We start from the raw sequence: 21,742 nt of genomic DNA, 5'->3' as shown, positions 1-21,742 counted from the left end.
GTGAATAAACCCAATTATATCCAAATCAGTTCCACAAAAAACAAAGCTATCGGTTCCTTAATAAATGAGTTTAATTACAACGAAAGAAACGTGGGTGCCTCATGTCGAAATGAAGCAACTCGGTTTCTCTAAAAGTTAAATGTGTGATTCATGGTATTTGTTTAAATATATTTAGTACTTATTATACATATCTCCAATAAACATCATTAATGTAACACAAAACACTGCATTTGGGTCAAAGAAAGAACTATTACTTTCAGTTAAGCATCCTACATATATATATATATATATATATATATATATATAATACTTAATCCAAGCAGCTTGCGGTTTGTGATTAAAATGAATTGTCCGAGGTACAATTTTAGGAAGACTTGTGCATTAGAATTTGTACAAATTTCAGTTTAACCAAATTTTACAATTTTCTTAATTCATACAAGTATGAGACGGGAACCCCAACGAAACAAATGAAAATGAAGCAAAGCTTAGGAATTTTGGTTTGAATTTTGTTGTTTTCTTTCCCTCTTAACTCACATCCTCTCACACACTCTCACGCTTTCTCTTAATGTCTTGCTCCTTTACCACTGACCGCATCAGTGTCCCTGTCTCTTTTCTTTTGATTTTTTTTCTTGTTCTTCTTTCTTCTGTCTTCTCTTTCCGTCCCCTTCTCCGTGTACCTGGCCTGCCAGTAAACGTCTGCGTTGGAGGAGCGGGGAGGAGATTCACAGAGAGACCAAAATAATGAAGCCAAATTTGCGAAGAAAGTGAAGCGTTTCTGAACCTTTCTTCCTCTGGGAATCTCTCTCTTCATTATTCTGGCCTCTCGGTGCACTTCTGCAAAAGGTGATTAAACTCATTTAATAGGTGATGTAGGGCCTTGGGATTTTGTGAGTGATTGTTTTAACACATGTTTGTTATTTTCTTTAGGATAGTGTGCAATATCTTTGCCTTGCAAAATTATTCACCTCTTGGCACTTATCCTATCTTATTGCATTACAGCCTGGAATTAGTATGGATTTGTTGAGGGTTTATATCATTTGATTTACAGAACATGCCAAATCTTGTTTATTGTGAAAAAAAACAAGAAATAAGACAAAGAAACTTGAACGTGCATAACTATTCAAAGTAGTCAATACTTTGTAGAGACACCTTTTACAGCAATAACAGCTCTTGGGGTATACCCTTCCTATTTAACATGTTCCTTCAACTGATGGCAGGACAGTGAGGAGATCGCTCTTTCTCACCATACATTGAACATCAAAATCTGAACGTGATAAAATTACAGAATTCTATTTCAGCTGTGTTTTGTGTTTTCGGATATTTTAAACCCGAGCTCTCGGTAGGATGTTCATCTTTTCCTTCCTCTGAGATAAGCACGCATAACAATGTTTGCAGGTTTCTTTTCTGAGGTTTGTGACAATACGTCGGTCTTTTTATTTTGTCATACCCTTTGAATGTATGAACTGCATGATATAATATATAATTTATATGACTCGGTAAAACCCATCCATGGAGTCACACCCTGGCTGGGCTTGGTTTGATGTTTGTCACCTATTGATATTTAATTGTGTAATGGAGTGAGTTATTTAGAAGAATTTGTTTTTTTTTATTATTATTTATTCAGTGTAATTTATAAATGCATTCTTTGCTGTTTGTATACACATTATTGTGACTCTTGGGGCTATTGAACAGTTTTTTGGGGACTCATTCTGCAAAATTGGGACTGTTGGTAGCTATGAACCGTAAGCGGATCTGCCATTTTACTAAACCCACCTGTTGCAGTTCACATAATCCTGGTAGGTTGTCACTCTCAGGGTGGTTAAGGAGGAGGTAAGAATATACCAAGACGGGAATTATTCTTTATTGACCTGTGTAGCGCCATCATATTCCACAGTGCTGTACAACAGGTAACAAGGATACAAGTAATCCATCACAGAACAATGTAAACTGAAAGAAACAAAACACGTCTAAACCGATAAGATGCAATTTTGGGGCATTCACACTATTTTTTTTTCTTTTCTTATTGCATTATGTTTTTCCCATATTATTTTTTTAGCATTTTTTGAAAATATTGCATTTTCCTTTTCTAAAACTTTTCTAGTTTTTATATATATATATATATATATATATATATATATATATATATATATACCGTATATTCCGGCGTATAAGACGACTTTTTAACCCCCAAAAATCTTCTTAAAAGTGGGGGGTCGTCTTATACGCCGGGTACTTACCAAGCCGGAGGTTCCCACGAAGCCACCAATCTCTCTAATCACTACGCGCCGGCTATTGATGCCGAGCGCAGGGATGCCGTCATGTCCCGGCGCCCGGCATCAATTGCCGGCGCGTAGTGATGAGGGAGCAGGGAAGCCCGAGGTCTGGCACTTGAGACCTCGGCTTCCCTGCTCTCTAATCACTAGGCGCCGGCTATTGATGTCGAGCGCAGGGATGACGTCATGTCCCGGCGCCCGGCATCAATAGCCGGCGCGTAGTGATTAGAGAGCAGGGAAGCCGAGGTCTCAAGTGCCAGACATCGGGCTCCCAACAACTGGATAGAAGAAAGAAGACAGAAGATAAGGTAAGAGATGGGGAGAAAGGGACAAAGGGGGGGAGAAATATATATATATATATATATATATATGTATATATATATATATATATATATATATATATATATACACACACACACACACACACACACACACACACACACACACACACACACACACACACACACACACACACACACACTGGTGTGTATATATATATATATATATATATATATACACACACACACACTGGTGTGTGTATATATATATATATATACACACACACACACGTGTGTAAATATATATATATATATACTGGTGTGTGTGTGTGTATATATATATATATATATATATATATATATACACATATACATATACATATACATGTGTGTGTAAAGGCAGGGGTGTGTGGTGAGGGCAGTGTATAAATGTGTATGTATGGACAGGCATATGTGTAGATATATATATAGATATATATATTATATATGTGTGTGTGTGTGTAAGGGCAGTGCATGTATGTATATGTCAGCAAATCAACCAGCAAATCACGGTAAGGTACATCGCTTGCCGTGATTGGCTGGTTGTTGTACGCTGGGTAGAGGGGTAGTCTTATATGGCGAGTACAGTCCAAACTCTATATTTGGACTGTAAAAGTTGGGGGTCGTCTTATACGCCCAGTCGTCTTATACGCCGGAATATACGGTATATATATATATATATATATATATATATAATATTGAGCTCCTGGGGTGAGATTTCTGTCCCTAGGTGGTGGATTAGTACATCATCATCATCTGTGGAATTATAGACTTGTTCGGTGATGCCGAGGTACCCCTGTCATCTATCTAGGTCATCACTTTAACCAAATGATTCTCAAGCATATCTTCTCTTGGTTCAAAGGGCGCCTTGGATAAGTGATGTCTGTGGGATCTATTATCTCTCGAGTGCTCTTATTTTCCCTCCATGTCACATTATGTTAAATACCGGCAATATTACTTTCCGGCTTTCCGTCTGTAGGCAATGTAAATGTATCATCCTTTAGATTAAATCGAATTATGATAATATGGCATTTGAATAACATTCTTATTTGTAGCGAGCCCTCCTGGAGCTCATAGAAAAAACATTAGACGCTAATACCTAGTACAGCGGTTTAGATAAAATGGCAAATGTAATACATTTTATACCGTGTCAGCTAATTTACAAACAAAAGGCCATATTGGACAGACATTTATCACATTATAATTGAGTTTATGGTAACAAGTCTTGTACCGTATGGCAACACATAACTATCAGATTGACTCTAAAGCCCTTTCCTTATATATTGCGGTGATGCATATAAACATATATAATTTGTATATATTTAACAAACAGTATTCTGTTTTCTTCTCGTACTGGTCTCTTGTAGGGTCTTATTTCTCTTTGAGTGGGATAAGTTGGTGTCAACCAAGAACATACAGTCAAAAGCATAGATAGAAGCTCAGAGAAAGTCTGATGAGATGATGTTTTTGCACCCGGTAGATAGATTATGACGCAGATAGCTCTGAGTTCAGTACGGAGCTCTTTTGATCTTAATGGAATATAAAAGTTCCGCAGTGGTCATTCACTTGGGAGAGTTTTAAGAATTTCTTAATTGTACTTACTTACTAATCGTACTACATGCTATTGAACAGAAAAGCCATGTTTGCTTTTGGTGTAGTATATATGGTGATTTACTCATTTCCAACCCAATATTTAGAGCAGAGTTTACTTTTTTGCACATTGATTGTATCGATACGCTACATCCAAATGCCTGTGGTGTTTACCTGGAGGTGCGCCTGAGAAACGCGCATCGATATTAATGTGCTCCTGACTGTTCAATACTTGATAGCGTTTTATTCTCCGTACCGTGTGTGCGCTTTATCATTTAAAGGCTGCAAAGTATTTTTTGTATTTAAGTATTTTCCACTTTATTTAGTTTTTTTTCCTACTTTTTAAAAACTTTTTTTGCATCAGAGTTATCAGAGAGAAACGTGACTAGAGTTGCCCTCATGACTAGAATTCTTGGGGCCTTTATGGTCTTACGGTCTCTTATATCTTGTGGTTCCCCTTGATTATGACATTGTGATAACACTGGTTGGATATGGAGAATCAATATAATATGATTATAGTGTTTGTTGATCATACGTCTGATCAGCGACATGGGGTTTTGAGCCCTTATGTATCTGGATCTCTGACAGCGGTCTCCTTGGTTTTTGTTTCTATGTCTATAGTTAGCGTTTTTCTTTAGTGAATCAAGATACCGAGGAGGATTGGACTTCCCATTTTTGTTTATTTTTCTGTCATTACACAATGCTCTGTGTGATTACATGTTTAATCCTACAGTCATTCAACTACAACTCAACGCTGCAGTCAATAAACTTCTGTATCACCAGGGTGCACATGAGTGTATGATGTCACATGTTGGTCCTCGCACAATATGTGTGTGGTGACACAATGCGATGTCACACTTTTGGAATTGATCTTTTTGCTTGTGTACTGGTACTGGTAATACCCATTCAAGACTGGCAGCAATCCTAACATGGCCTGGTTAATGTTGAGGAGCATGCATGAATATCAAGCCGTGTTGTAGGGAACGACGTTGATGCCTTGCTTTGATGTCCTGTAGGGATGGCCTAAAAAGAAATTGAGACTCCGTGAGAATCTAGGAATTAATATAATATATGTACAGATATCAGCTCTTCTGAAAAGTCTACACAAAAGTCTAGCAAAATGTGTTGTAGTTCCCAAGATATTGCCGTATACACACCTATGTTATATCACACTTCACGCCACGCTGCTGAAACAATCTGTTTGCAGCCCAGGTATTTGTGTGAAATGTAAAATCCATAAAACAAATACTGTAGTTGCACTGTTGATACAAAGTATTCTGATGTGGGCATTGTTTTATTTTATGTAATGTATAATTAAGAGACAAAGTGTGTTAACCTTTACTTGAAACCTCTATCCTAACATAAGCAGTTGCTATTTAGGTCTACAGTGGTTGTTACAGAATGGCTGTTAAACATACATTGTCACGTCAGGTGTAGACCATCTGGTAGACCCACAGCCACAGTTCCCATTGCTATGGAACGTTTTCATAGAATCACAAAGCATATAGTATTCTCGAATGTCATAAACACCCTCCCCATATATACACTGGAGATTGATTGATTGTTTTTTGAGCTTTCCAATGCTTGTTGATCTCTGCAGCTCTATGATCGTAGATAACCCTGATGCTTCACTACGTGAATACAATAATACATGAAACTCTACTTGTTCCCAATATCTTTTGAATCTATCATAAATGACCTTAATCTATAAAACATAAAACAGTGGTAAAATAAATAAATATCTTTAAATGGAGTGCCTTAATTAGTTAAAAACAAAGCACTTGTTAAAGTTCTCTGTAGTACTGCCTTCGTACTACATAATGTTCTCCGTATGGATTCACATGGACCATGTTTCTGTTGCAGTGGGCAGCTGGTCTCCTCTGATGACCTTTTGGAATGGCTCAGACCGTTCTGTGGCGATGACTCCTTACCAGTAAAGCCTAGAATTGATGTACTGCAGATTATGGAACAAGCATTTCATCTCAGCGATGAAGACAGCAAGTTGCTTGTGTTTTTCCGGACTCAGGCTGTTCTAAAAGCGTTATGGCCAGAGAAACAGGTACAATTTTTTTTTTTTTATCTAAGCCAGCAAACAAACGTGTCTATGTGCCATTCCTGCTGTAACCACAATTTCAGTTATGTAGTCAAGGCGAGCATCTAGCACTAAAGAACACTTTTATACATGTTACACAAAATACACATCAATCGGTCTGCAATCGACTTCAAGATAGAGGCCAACATATAGCATACAAGATTTATGGAGAGAGTTGCATGATTATTATTATTGTTTTATATAGTGCCATCATATTCCATAACGCTGTACAATGGGTAAAACAGGACATGACAAGTGGTATATAACATGACAAGTGGTATATAACATGACAAGAGATAAGCAGAGGGTCCTGGCCAAATGAGCTTACAATCTAGAGGGAGTTATTTACACAAGAGGTAAAACTGCTGTTAGGGATGGACCGGACACGCTATAAGTATTGCAGAAGATGGACTAGAAAGGGTGACCTACAAAGGCCAAAGAGGGAGGGAGAGAGATCAGGTGAGGATAGGTAGATCTGGGTGTCATCAGCATACAGGTGGTATTGAAAGCCAAAACCAAGTGATATATACCGTATTTGCTCGATTATAAGACGACCCTGATTATAAGACGACCCCCCAAATCTTAATATTAATTTAGGAAAAAAAGAAAAAGCCTGAATATAAGACGACCCTATAGGAAAAAAGTTTTACCAGTAAATGTTAATTCATTTAAACACTTTTTTTAATAAAAGGTATGCTTGAGAAAAATATTTTGAAAAATAATAGTTTTATTTCCTTCTATTTTTCAACCTGCCCCCCAGTTATGCACATCTGCCCCAGAAGTGCCTTATACCCCCTATATGCCACTGTGCCCCATGATATGCCTTTTAACCCTCTAAATGCCACAGTGCCCCATGATATGCCTTTTAACCCTATATGCCACTGTGCCCCATGATATGCCTTTTAATCCTATATGCCACTCTGGCACTTAGAGGGTTAAAAAGCATATTATGGGGAAGAGTGGCATATAGGGAGGTTTAAGGCATTTCAGGAGGCAGAGTGGCATTAAAGGGGTTAAAAGGCATTTCACAGAGCACTCTGCCTCCAGAAATGCCTTACACCCCCCATTTAACACTCCCCCTCCCTCCTCCAAACTTACCGGAGCTTCTGAGTTGGGTGGGGGGCGCATAACACAGGAGGGTCCAGGTCCCCTGCATCTGAGCCCCAGGTGCTTAGTCCGGACAGCATGTAGAGCTCCACCGGTAAGTTGGAGGGGGCATAACACAGGAGGATGCAGGTCCCCTGCATCCTCCTGTGTTATGCCCCCCCCCCTCCAGCTTACCGGTGCTTCTGAGTCCCCAGTGCTTAGTCCGGGCAGCGTGTAGAGCTCTACGCGATTGTATCGTGTAGAGCTCTACACGCAGCCCGGACTAAGCACCGGGGACTCAGATGCACCGGTAAGTTGGGTCGGGGGTTAACACAGGAGGATCCAGGTCCTCTGCATCGCTGCGGGGGATCTGGATCTTAGTCTCATAATCAGACCTATTTGAGGTCTGATTATAAGACGACCCTGATTATAAGACGAGGGGTATTTTTCAGAGCATTTGCTCTGGAAAAAACCTCGTCTTATAATCGAGCAAATACGGTAAATAAGATGATAATAATAAGGGAGGTAGTGTAAAGTGAGTACAGAAGACTTAGTCCTGAGCCTTGAGGTATCCCGAGTGAGAGGGGATGGAGAAGCGTTACTGTTACACTGAAGTTATGTTCACAAAGGTAGGATCTTAACCAGGAGAGAGCAGTGTCACGGACACCAAGATCATAAAGATTTTGGAGGAGAAGAGGGTGGTTTACAGTGTCAAAAGCAGCAGAAAGGTCTAGCAGGATTAGCATAGAGAAGTGAAGTAGGTCATCTCAGTAGATTGTTGAGAGCAGAATCCATGTTGGAGAATTACCTTGTTCCTTTTCTGTTGGCAAATAACATAATTAATGTATGGGAACTGGAGACTATTACCCCACACACATAACACAGAAAAAAAAAAGTCTTAGTCTCGTATGGTTACCCAGTATTATAAGCGATCAGAAGCATTACAAATGAACATGGCCTCTCACTGAATATGTATGAAAATAAATGAGAACCTCATAAACTGATAATTCAATATTCAGATTTGAAATTAGGTTTATCAGGTAGATGCGAACTCCCAGAGAATATACTCCAGGAAGAGATACATTTCATATACCGGTAGATATACACAGAAACAGTTTTTATAGATATACACGCATTAATCTATTTTGAGGTCTCCGTGGTTTTGTTTGTCTGCCAATTTCTCTGCATTTGCTTGTTTCAGAGTTCAGCCAATGTCTCTTGAGAACATATTCAACCTACTAATCCATTAGAAAGGCAAACCACTGCTTTGTCTATCAATATTTTTCATCAATAAAACATATATTGTATGTAGTGAAACTAGTACAATTGTATAAATACACGATTAACACGGCCTGCCCTGCCTGTTTGTTTGACACACCGGAGGACACTGAAGAGCATTTAGAGCTGTTCCAGGCTTGGGGCTCTAGGCTACATTCTAGGTAGGGCAAATTACCCAGTTGTGTGGTGGGTCAGACGTAAGGTTTATTTTATTTTTTTAAAGAAAATATGAGAGCTGATTTACCAGGCTGAAGAGTAACTATAGGCGATGTGTATTACATTTTCATTCGACACAATAAATAATATGATGTGTTCATGTGCAGTAAAATGAAACTATGTTATCTTTGTAGCCAATAAAGGGTAGTATCTGGTGCACCGCAGGGTTAATTTAATGACTCAACTGATAAATAGTCTCCCAGTGCACAAACCCAAAAAACAATTGGTAACGGCTAAAATGCATGTACCCATTTAGCAAATGTTACTCAAAATCACAGAACAGTATGTCCATGTCCAGACCCATACCTCTTGGACATGTATTAAGCATAATAAAACCAAAAGGAAGACCTCAAATTGCTGATAGAACAGGTTGTTGCCACAGCAGAAGCTCATTACAGCCAATGTGGCACAGCCAGGAGTGTGAGTGCTTTTGTGTTTGCTGATGCTTGGTTTGATGACTGTCTGTCTGTGCTAAACTTGTAATTGCATTTTTTTTGCCTTTGCAATAAATAATAATTATTAATCAGTATAGTTAAAAACCATAAAATATATGTTTTATATTAGGATGAAAGTGGAAGTAATTTTTTTTTTTATAGGAAGCTCAAATATTTTTATGGGACTTTCCTTTTAACACCTTCATATTGTGTTTGTTATGAAAAGACATTGAGGTACAAAGAGGCTTGAGTGACATCAACTACTTGTAAGCTAAATGCAATGGATGAAAGTAAACAGTGCGTCATCGGCAAATTGTTCCGCTGTATAGCTTAAGATAATTGCAGGGAGGATTTAGCCATTATTCCTGCTTTTGCTATGTCTTTCCCGTGCTCCTTCTTGTGCAAATCATGTTTGGTCAGCGTGTGTTAGACTTCATCTATACATTATAGCAAAATGTCTTTAACGATATATATGGCTGGACTCATAGATGCCGATCTTGTCGCAGACTAATCATTCTATCAACTTAAATACCCGCTTGACATTATACAGGTTAGAAATCTCGACATCAGACCGGGAATGTAAAGCAAGGCGCCTGCTTTCTAGCCTGCGGTAGGTCCTCTTTTCACTGTGTGCTTGTTGGCATTTCTGCCTGCTCTCTCGGTTAGACCTTTTGAACCCAAGGCGATTGATGAAGCTCCTGTTGTAGTGATCTCGTTGAGCTGTACAAACTCATCTCAAACAGCTCTGAAAATATTTCAAAACATCCTGCTTACTGAGGCATGCAATTAACAGACAGCCATCTGCCGCACGCACTCCAAGGCTGTATTCAAGTATTAATATTATATTTCTGTCCCGTCCTTGAGTTTCCCTTTGTCATTTTAATTCTTTAGTCTCCTTTATAATTTAGTTGAGCTTTGGGAGAAATGCGCAGTTGCCGAATATTGGTTCAGATGTCCTCCTGCCTCAAGAGGTCTACAAAAACAAAAATACTCAGAACCACTTGGGGGCTGTTTTAATCGTGAAAATGGCCACCAGAAATAAAAAATCCAGCTGCCTTCCCTACTTCTGTGAAGAGCTGCGTCTTAAAATGCATGCCACGGGACATGAAGTGAGCGTTCAAAGAATTAACATGCGACTTCTGCCTTTGGTCCTAAACACTGCGATGTGTTGTGATTAGATTTTGGTTTTGGAGGATCTATATTTATTGAAGAAGGGCCTGTTTAAAAAAATTATAATAAATAAAAAGAAAGAAAGATACAAATGTGGATTAAAGCTATTGCAGTTCTATAGAGAGTGATGGTCCTGTTCAGCCATCGTACGCGTGGATGATCGTTACGTTAGTAAATATAACTCAGTGCTTAAAGTTGGGGCAGCTGTCAGGACAACACTAAGGATTGATGCTCTTAACTTTTTCGCCCAAATCGGGATGGATGACCAATGACTTGAAGCCCTTCTTTTTAATGAAATATTCTTACTGATAGACCCATTTTGAGTGGTTTTTTTTTGGACTTGTATCATATTTTAAGACGAGAGTCGAACCAAAGTTTCCCCGGTAATGATATTAAATCGTTTTCAGTGGGCCTCACAAACGGATCTTCGCTGCATTTATGTAAATCTTCCCTGTATTTAAATTCAGAAAGCCCTGCTTTGTACCACCTGTGTTCTTCAGGCTCCTTTACCAACATCTGAGCTCCTCGGATCCTGGGGTTAGCGCAAATGGCACAAACGACGGTATCCATCATATCTTACAAAGACGGCGTTTAAGGATATTAAAATGCTTGTTTTTACCGGGGTGTGTTTGAAATTCACTCTTACTTTGTCAAGTAATCCTCTTAGAACATAAATCAAAGCGGGGCTTAATATTTAATTACACTGTGGGTGTTTTAAGAAGTGGTCCACAAATCAATGTGCTACCGGGAAGTCATCCAGCTTGTGCAATATTAAAAAATGTGCTGCATGTAGAGACATTTTCCAGCATGATCACTCCCATTCTCTACTGATTAGTTAACAAAATTAAAAATTCACAAGTCCTCATTTTTCAATTTTTCCAAATGCCTTATTTTGCATTCAAAGATCGTTCCACGCATCCTGCGATGGAGGGGTTGAAGAGTCCGTGTTGTTCTAATCCCCTCGATACGTTTTTATCTGGGCCCTTCAGCTTCTGTAATTTTCTAGTTAAGTGGTGCATGAAAAATATGGGTCAAAATACTGACATTTTGTTTAAAAAAAAAATTGCATTTGGTTTAAAATGAGATAGGCTTTACATTGTGAATTCTCGATTATGAACCTAGAAATTCCTAGCAGCATCATTATTTTAAAATCAAATGTACTTTATCAGCATTTTGCGGAACATAGCTAATGTGCTTGGGGTTCATATGTGAAGTTGTTCTTGGATATAGGGACTGGAAGAATAGCACCGTGTGTGTGTGCATGTATATATGTGTATATATATATATGTATGTATATATATATATATATATATATATATATATATATATATATATAATAGTATAATTTTTGGGTTATATACTCTTCCTGTCTGCTATATTTTGGGTGAACAATCCATCTTGAAAATCAAATTAACATATGCACTTACGTAGGGCTTTATTCACTAAATGGAGACTTGTGGTTTCTCCCTTGCTTCACTATAAATTATGAAGGGCCACTAGCACAATTATCCAGCAAGATGGCTGAGCTAGCCCTGTATAATGCATAATTTAACGAGTGAGGAATTTAGAGAAGTCTCACTGCCTGCGGCCAGAAGCTCACCGATGTTGTCTCTTCATAATGTAAAGTGAAGTAGAGCAATTGAAACCAAAACTCTTCTGTCAACTCCCCCTTTATTTAATTGACCCCAAATTGCGAGTAAGCCCTTCCTCCTAACCATGCATCTAACCAACCCTATCCTCTTAAACTAAATTGCTATCGGTAGGAGGTATGTGTACCTGGATGGTCAGTTGGTTAGGGATAGGCAGGCAAAGTCATCTGTAAGGGAGTCTGGAGCATTGCTATTGGTTGATTTACGTACCCTATCGCTTAAGAAAGTGAGGTCTATAACAGAGGTGGCCATACTTAATGAAAGAGCCAAGAGGGGTCTTTAAACGGCTATCAGTTTTCAAAATTTCTGTTTGTATGTAACATATGCTGTCTAACTGCATAATAGATACCAAAAATGTTAAAATACATGTATTCTTGTTAAATAAGAAACTGTTTTACCTTTCCACTCATGTGTATTTGTTCTTCACAAATATGTTTTCTTTAAAATAGCACTAAACTATAAGATGGCGGTCTATCGGGCCGGAATGGTATTTATTCATCTCTAGTGCGTGAGTAGGAGTGTGTGAGCGTGGAGGTCTCGCCGGAGGTCTGTCTGAGTGAGCTGGCATGAAGTTATTTTGGGTCATGCAGACCATCAGTGATGCTAAGCTCCACTAACGTTAGCTGGACTCCTTTTATTGTCACGTTCTGCTAACAAAACCTCAGCTGTTTAATGTAAATGATTGCCAGTGATCCGGAGACCTGGATTTCTACAGGTTTAGCTTCTGGAATAAAAGCGTTAGAATGTTGCTGTAATTCTTACGTGTCTTTACTTTTGGTTCAGTAAAGGTCTCGGGTAACTGATTAATCCTTTCAAAAGATGAAAGATGTGATGGGCAGGGACTTGCCAAGCGGTATTTTACTGTTGCTATGATTTATATAGGGTCATTTATATAGCTCACTGTAATAATTTATCATTATTTTGCCAGCCAACCTGTAATTATGCACCATAGCAACCAAGCATGTTAGACCTTTTTTGAGATGCGGACCCGCTGTATGATAAAATCCGATAATGATCTGTGATCCCAACCTCTTCGCTTGGAGATTGCTTGTATTTGAAACTGCAGCTTGAATGCACTATAGGTGAATACTTTCTACTCCCACCATCCTAACACTAATCATCATTTGACTTGGTATGCGTTGAGCGTATTATCCAACCTGAAAAGTGCACGGGCTTTTAACGTTCAATTCTCATTGCTCTTTTTGTGTGCATCTCTGGTATTCAAGGAGTTAAAGTTGGCTTTTAATTTAATTTCAATCTTTGAAATGTTGCCTAAATACATAAATAAAGATGATTACAAGGAAGCAAATATAATTTATGGTGATTAAGCTACCTGTTAAGTAAATAATATCCCACCCAGTGGGTTATGCAAGACCAAAAGTCCTGTACCCCATATAAAACTACCCCAACAGTAGAAAAGGGGCAGCTGATATTTTGTTACACGGGGTACAGTATCCAGCACAAGTGTGCTTAATGCTGCTGGAGCATAAAAGCTTGTATTGGTACAATGTTTAAAATATGTTTTGGGAAGTATGATGTCACAGCCAAGGGTTCGGGTTCGGACTGGCGGATGAGCGCAGGGGCACTAAAATACTAAGAACCCTACATGGGGTAGCTGGATTCCTGAGACTCAGAACATCTGGCAGATGCCTTCAGGCGGCTGTCTGCTGCTGCATTAGTCTTCCTCTTTGGAGCCATCTGTAAGCAAAGCTAGAAACTGTTCTGTAAGCAGAGGCTTGTGAACAGAAGACTATGGGCGAGTCCAGAAGCCAAGGGTCTGCAGACATACGAGGCTCCTTTACTGATGTATCAAGATAGCGTAGGCTCAACCAGTATCAGTAACACCACCACCCATCAAAGGAAGGAGATTGATGCACAACCGCCATTATGCTCAGACTCCAACTTGAGGCCCAGAGCCATAATATGTTTATTCTCCATTTGCTTTGGATTTGAAATATGTTAATGCAGGGATTTTTTTCTATTTTACACTTCTGCAAAAACTACCAAAAAAAGCTGTACGTTAGACTGTAGATAATATTATCAGGTGGCCACAGCTGTAACATTCTGTTCCTTAGTACAGAAAAATAGTAACAATACGTCTTGTGGTAATAGGTCAGATGGCAGTCATTAGCTAAACAATTTCAAATGCCAGGCTTCGCATGAGGCTGTGGCAGGGGGATGTTTTATCTCAGTGGGATCTTAAGCATCTCCACTTGTCTTGAAAGACACCGGTTTCACGAACGTTTCACGCGAACCTGAATTAGAAGAGAACACATGCTTCTGGAAGGAAAGGCACCCTTGGCACCATTTTTCTTTGAAATGCTCCTAATCAACCCTGTTTTTATGTAACACTTTGAAAACTTCACTGACACCTAATAATAAAGCAGCCTTGTTTATAAAACGCGGAATTTTTTCTACATTGGATGCGGATGTTTTGATCACATTCTTGAGTACTTAATTGGTTATGTTTCATAATGCAAAACTAGATTTAATAATAACATTTTTTAGTGCTGTAAAAGTCTATTTTTTAATACTTATCTAATTTGTGGTTGAGGAAAACTTTGTAGTGCATCATTACCTCCATTTCCCTATACTTTATAAAATCAGTGTTGGTCGAAGGGGATTTTGATATCTTTAGATCATCCCCAAATCTTAATTCTAACGCTTTTATTAAAAGTCAGTGTTTGCAGAAGGGTAATACAGACCACATTGATCACATTGGAGGACTGGGCAGCCAAGTGGCAGCTGAGATTTAATGTTGACAAATGTAAGGTTATGCATTTTGGGGAATAGAATAAATGTGGGGTTGTGTGAGGGTAATGATGAAATTACGCTTCTGTCGTATGTTTAGCAGCTCTGCTTCTATTTTAAATGAGAAGACAATAAATTTAGCAACTGTTCAATATCAGCTGCCGCGAGGGCCAATAAGATATTGTCAGTTATTGATTCCTGGGGGTAATATATAACTTTGCCTCTGTATAAGTCAGTGGTAAGAGCCCACCTTAAACATGCAGTGCAAATATGGACACCTGTTCTTAAAAAGGACATTACGTAGCTTAAAAATTTGCAGAGGCATCTATAAAGGTAATAAGAGGAATGGAACACCTTAATAATAAAGAGAGGACAGAGAAATTGGAGACGGCTTACAGGGGAGATATTATTATACATTTATATATGGGGACGATACCAGCCGATCTCTCATGACCTGTTCATTAATAGGACTGTGCAAAAGAACAAGAGGTCATCAATTCAGACTTGAAGAAAGGGATTTTCAATTACAGCAGTGAAAAAGGGATCCTAACAGCAGTAGCGTACCTAGCGGGGGGCGGGGGGGGCGGTCCGCACCGGGTGCCGCTCATCAGGGGGTGCCAACTTGCCGGCACCCGGCACCCCTCCAGAGACGGACAGCAATGTCCGCCGCTGGAGGAGCAGGCTCGCAAGAGAGCGGTATCGGAGGTCTTTAACAGACCTCCGGCTCCCTTGAGTGATTTTAAGCCGGTTCCCTTGAACCGGCTTAAAATCACTCAAGGGAGCCGGAGGTCTGTTAAAGACCTCCGATACTGCTCCCTTGCGATCCGCGCGGCAACTGCTGCTGGGATCTGACAACAAACCCCGGCGGCACTGAAGCCGCGCCCACAGTGCCCTCTGACCCGGAAGAAGACAGAAGAAGAGGAGCGAAGAGGAAGACTGCTGTAAAAAGAAAAGACTGCTGTAAGAAGAAAAGAAGGTAGGAAATCATTCATTAAGACTGAGTGACAGTGACAGTGAGAGTGGATTGGTATGTGTGGAATCTGTGGATTGGTATATGTGGAATCTGTGGATTGGTATATGTGTGGAATCTGTGGATTGGTATATGTGTGGATTGGTATGTGTGGAATCTGTGGATTGGTATGTGTGGAATCTGTGGATTGGTATATGTGTGGATTGGTATATGTGTGGATTGGTATATGTGTGGATTGGTATATGTGTGGAATGGTATATGTGTGGAATGGTATATGTGTGGAATGGTATATGTGTGGAATGGTATATGTGTGGATTGGTATATGTGTGGATTGGTATATGTGTGGATTGGTATATGTGTGGAATCTGTGGATTGGTATGTGTGGAATCTGTGGATTGGTATGTGTGGAATCTGTGGATTGGTATGTGTGGTATGTGTGGAATCTGTGGATTGGTATGTGTGGAATCTGTGGATTGGTAAGTGTTGATTGGTAAATGTGTGAGAGTGATGGGTGTTATGCTGTACCATTTCCAATGTCTTTTTCATTATAATTATACTCTAAAGTACATCATAACTCCCATCACTCTATACTGTTTTGTACAGTGGCAGAGCTGGGGGACAGAGGCCTTGCACCCCCACCGCAGGGTGCTGGTCAGGTTCTATGTGGGCAATGTGGACGCTGGCTTTGGGGTGTGCAATCTGTGATCTATGCCTGTAATTTAGGGTGTTTTATCTATAACTTTAATGCTGAGTTTTTTATGTGAATTCCAATTGATCAATACCTGCAAAGCTGGGTTTGTGTGTTAATGTGTTGGTCTATATCTGCTATGCTATGTTTCTATACATTATTTATGTTTACCAGCAAATACAGGATTTGTATGTCTTATTCAGTTGATCAATACCTGGGGTGCTGTTTCCATGTGTTGTTTATTTGATCTATACCTTCAGTGCTGAGTGATTTCCAGTTGATCTATACCTGCAATGATGGGTTTGTGTGTTCTGTTGATTTATACCTGCAATGCTATGTTTCCATACATTATTTATGTATACCTGTAAATACAGGATATTTATGTCTTATTCAGTTGCACGTGCTGTTTCCATGTGTTGTTTATTTGATCTATACCTGAACTACAGGGAGTAATTAAAAGAGAGTTGTGGTTTAGTGACGTAGGGGACAAATGGACTTTGGGGATGATTACGGGGAGAGGACCTCCCAATGTCACGGTGCAGTCAGAAGAAGGGAAGGCTGTACTGACTCTCACAGTCTTCCCCTGATCTGCAGTTGAGGGCAGTACAGCATAATCCCTATCACTATACATCCATCTAGACATTTACAATAATGCAGCATAACCCCTACCACTATATACTAAGCCAGACACTGAAGTGGTAGGCCTACACCACATCAATGGCTTTGTATATAGTGATATGGGTTATGCTGCATTATTGTAAATGTCAGGCTCAATGTATAGTGATATGGATTACGCTGCCCCACAGTCAATGTGTGCTCAGTATAAAGTGATAGTTGTTATCCTGTATCACCGGCAATGTGGGCCTCAGTATATAATAACAGTTATGTTGTACCACCGTCAGCTTGTGCCTCAGTATATAATGGAAACAGTTATGTTGTACTACTGTCAGCGCGTGTCTCAGTATATAATGATAGCAGTTGTGCTGCACAACTGTCAATGTCTGCCTCAGTGTATAATGATAGTTATGTTGTACTACTATAAGTGTCTAGCTCAGTATATAAAGATAGCGGTTATGCTGTACCACCATCAATATCTGGCTCAGTTATAGTGATAGGTGTTATGCTGTTCCACTGTAGTATCTGGCTCAGTGTATAGTGATAGGAGTTATGCTGTTTCACTGTAATGTTTGCCTCAATATATAATGAAATTACTTAAGCTGCACCACCGTCAATGTCTGTCTCAGTATAGAGTGATAGGCATTATGCTGTACCACCGTCACTGCCTGGCTCAGTATATAGTGATAGGTGTCATGCTATACCACAGTCAGTGTCTGGTTCATATGGTGTATATATAATCATGAGTCGACATGGCAACACCACTATATATGCAAATGCTTTAATAAAAAGAGAACAATGTTATGGTGACTCCTGATTATATCAGAATTTTTTTTAGTTTATAGTGTCTTTAGCTGCTTAGCCAGTACTTAATTTGTAATGTTTGTCACTCATTTGTTAGGTCTTCTTAGAAACTTGTTGTGTTTGTTGTTTTTTTTGGGGGGTTATTAAAGAAAGCACTATTATATGTTCAGTAAATGTTATTTAAACCTATTTATTTTACTTATAAGTTATTATTTTACTTTTTCAGATTTCTTGTTGTTTACAGTTGACATACAGTTTACAAATTGGTGCAATAAATATTCTTGCCAACATAATTTTGTAGATGTCTTTACATTTGGGGGGGGGCACCACTTACAGGATCCGCCCCGGGTGCCAAATACTCTAGGTACGCCCCTGCCTAACAGTAAGAACAATAAAGATGCAGAATTCACTATCCACGGACCTTGTGCTATCGCATTCGATAGATGCATTTCGGTATGGCTGGATCAAGGGAAATAAAGGGATATTTAGTAAAACGTAATTGACTTTCTTGAAAATGTATTACTACTATTATGTGTACATGTAATAGTGTTCATTAATGTTTGTTAATGTAATATCTATTTCAGCTTTTATATTTCTAAGTTCCTGATCCTTTTAGCACATTTTCGTTATTTGGTTATCTTTTCATATATACTTCTTTCTATTTAATAAATCCTGTTCTGTATTTTTTCAACATGATGGTGATTCAGTCTTTTCATGATGCATCATTTGATATTTAAAAGCTGTAAATACGGAACAAATTGGTCTCGCTATTGATGAATCACGGGATAAGTATCTTAAAGCTGCGTGGGGCCATTAAAAATCTTTCAGGTTGGCTATTTATAGAAACACAAATCACCTTACTATGCAAGTGGTTTTCTTTCTCATATTTACGCCAAATTTAATAAGTTTGACTGCTGTGTTTCTGTAATAAAATCCCCAATAGCAATGCATGATCGGTTTTTACATTCCTTAATATAAATATTAAATCAAATTTGCCACTTTCCAACATTTTACTAATAAGTCTGCTTAGTAAACGATGGAATAATGACCTTAAATATATTTATAGATGTTAGTAATAATTTTAGGTCATGCATAAAAAGTGGATCTGGTTCAATATTTGAGGCTCGGCATAACACCATAATAACCCATTGAATAATCCCATCAATAGCAGCATTCCAGTGACCACCAAAACATCAAAATAACTTCATATATATGTCTCCAAAATCATCACTTTCAATTTGGCAACTGTTGCTTCATAATGCAATCATTATGTTCCTTAAGAAAACTGTTCAAGCCAAATTGTTCTGCATAACCAGGGTAAGAAGTTTGAAAAAGGGGGTTGTCATCGGGTGTTAGGTGTTCCCAGATGCCGACACATTTTTGTCTAGCGGTAAATTCGACCAATCTGCAAGTTTGCGTAGTTCTTATAGGGAAAATTATATCACACATTTACAAAAATAAGTACTAGTTTTTTTTTACAAGTCATATCCAAAACAGAAACTAGTTATATAAAGACCTTTGAATGCAGGCTTTGAAAAATACTCATTACCAATTGTGCTAAAATAGTGCAATTCGTTTTCTGATTGTCCTGTACTATTCTTTGGGCGGTCATCACCTGTCGTCCTTGTAAGCCTGCAATGTGTCATATTAAGTCAATAGTACAAATAATACAAATTCACAAATCATTCTGCATCTATGATGACTCTAACGTTAAATCTTTTTTGTAATAGTGAGGTTTTGTAGAATGTTTTTCCTGTTTTCTTTCTTGTTCACATGGACTATTCTAAACCACGTTAGACACTGCGTCTTCAATAAGTGATATATGCTGCCTTGGATGCACTACTCCACTCGTCGGTTGTTCATTGTATCTTATCACTGTTGTATGAAAAGGTCCTTATAATTCCATTCCCTTCCCTTTGCTACTTCATAATGTTGCAAAATTGAAGTACAGTAAGTTTTAGTGACAGCAAATTACAGTACTTGTCCTCTGTGATAAAACTCATGCACAGTCTATCAGTAAATCCTATTATGTTGATACATTGTGATTTTCTTGTCAAATGACAGAAAATCCTATGCTTTGCCTGATTTCCTTTTTCCCCCCTAAGCATTGCCATTTATCACGGGGATTTTGTGGTCAATGATAAGTGTTGTGTATAGTATTCTCCTCCTTTCATCAGTTCTGCAAGCAGTGAATAACAATGACCTCTTTTCATTTATTATTAAAAAACCCCACTCAGCGTTTCATAGAAGAAATCTCGTCTGTATTTATAACACTCGGTTTTATTTTACACAGGAAATATTTTTACTGTAACAGTTGCATTTTATCGAACGCCACATATAATTATCTGCTATAGAGTTTGTTTTCGTTTAAAAAAAAATCTAGGTACTAAATGAAAAAATACACTTTATGTATGTGAAACCCCCAAAAATATGTAATGTGACAGGAGTCGGGTTGTTTTTCATGGTTGTTGGATGCCTGTGCATGAGAACGGTGACCTTCTTGGGGCCAAAATTACTGTGACATTGTATACGAAGCTAGTAGACTTGTGCATTCGGATTTGTACCACAATTTACCACAAATTAAAAACGAAGCAAAAAGCTCCGAAATTTTGTTTGACATTTGTGCGACCACATTCACTCTCATTCTCTTTCACGCTCTCTAAATGTTTCCCAACCTTCTCTGAGGAGCACTTCCGCATCTTCTTCTGCATATTCTCCCTTCTATCTTCTATTTTGATCTTCAATTTTTGATCTTCTTTCTTCGTCCGCATCTCTGCAAACATATCCTGGCAACTTCCGCCAAAATGGCAGCACTGCGGTGACATCCTCCCCGATCCTCCAATCAGGGCAGAGGCTGTCACTGCAAGTGCCGCCATATTGCCCTCGGTTCACGTGCCAAGTTCTGTCAACGGAGATGCAGACGAAGAAAGAAGGTTTGAAGAGAGAAGAGAAGGGAGAAGATTTAGAAAGCATGAGAGAGTGAGTGTGAATGAGCGTTAAGAATTTCGTTAGCGAATTAAAAATGCCCCGAGCCGAGCCGAAGCCGAATGGGCAGGGAACGAAAATCGTTGCCTGATAAGAAATGGGCCAAAAACGAACCAAAATGTTTTCCGAATCTAGAAGCTAGTAATTGCCCAAAAAGATTCAAGAAACAAACATACTTTGTTTGGTCAAAGTAGGAACATTTTCAAACCACAACCGCAGCTGTCTGGCGTTCCGGTGTTTGTCAAACTCATCTGCAACGCCTCATTACATAAACCAAGTTATAAAATGTAGGATTAGAGAACATGGTAAATACGGGGCCTACCTGGAGCCAACATTGGAAACAAACATTTTCATTCCTGCCCTGGCTGCCTTTTAAACGCTGTTTAGGTTTTTAGTCTTCTCTTTGGTGATATTTCAAAAGAAATCAGGCAGACATATTCAAAAATAACAGCACTGTATGGGAGGAACATGGAAAACAGAATTTTTCTTCTCAACTAGAGAAAAATATCAACTAATGCAGGTCTTCATAGTTACCTGCTGTCAATAACACAGAATTACCTGCTTAATATGCATAGACAAACGCTGGGTGATAAGGACAGCAAAACATTTATTTCAAGTCCAAAAAACATACAAATGTAAATTATTGTATTATATATATGTATTATTATTATTATATGGTATCATCTTTTTATTGATAATATTATTCAGGTCCCTAGGTTTGGGAACCATTGTCTTAAAATTGCTATTCTCCCTACACTGGTAGAACCTTTCCAGAAATCATTTTTTAATCATATTTCCCTCGTTCCTGATTTTTCAGGGAATGC

At 38.7% G+C, this 21,742-nt stretch overlaps 1 protein-coding gene across 1 annotated transcript in view; it reads left to right on the top strand.

The window, feature by feature from the left end:
* The window catches only part of NBAS (NBAS subunit of NRZ tethering complex), a 253,053-nt gene that overhangs the window by 199,810 nt on the left and 31,501 nt on the right, over nt 1-21,742 (top strand). The window contains exon 48 of the mRNA XM_053461340.1: nt 6,044-6,239. Coding sequence (XP_053317315.1) covers nt 6,044-6,239 — 196 coding nt within the window. The remainder of the gene's footprint in view (nt 1-6,043; nt 6,240-21,742) is intronic.

This window comes from Spea bombifrons, chromosome 3 (genome assembly GCF_027358695.1).
Source record: "Spea bombifrons isolate aSpeBom1 chromosome 3, aSpeBom1.2.pri, whole genome shotgun sequence".
NCBI classification, from domain to species: domain Eukaryota; kingdom Metazoa; phylum Chordata; class Amphibia; order Anura; family Pelobatidae; genus Spea; species Spea bombifrons.
Note: the sequence above shows the minus strand (reverse complement) of the source record. Positions and strands in the feature narration are given on the sequence as shown.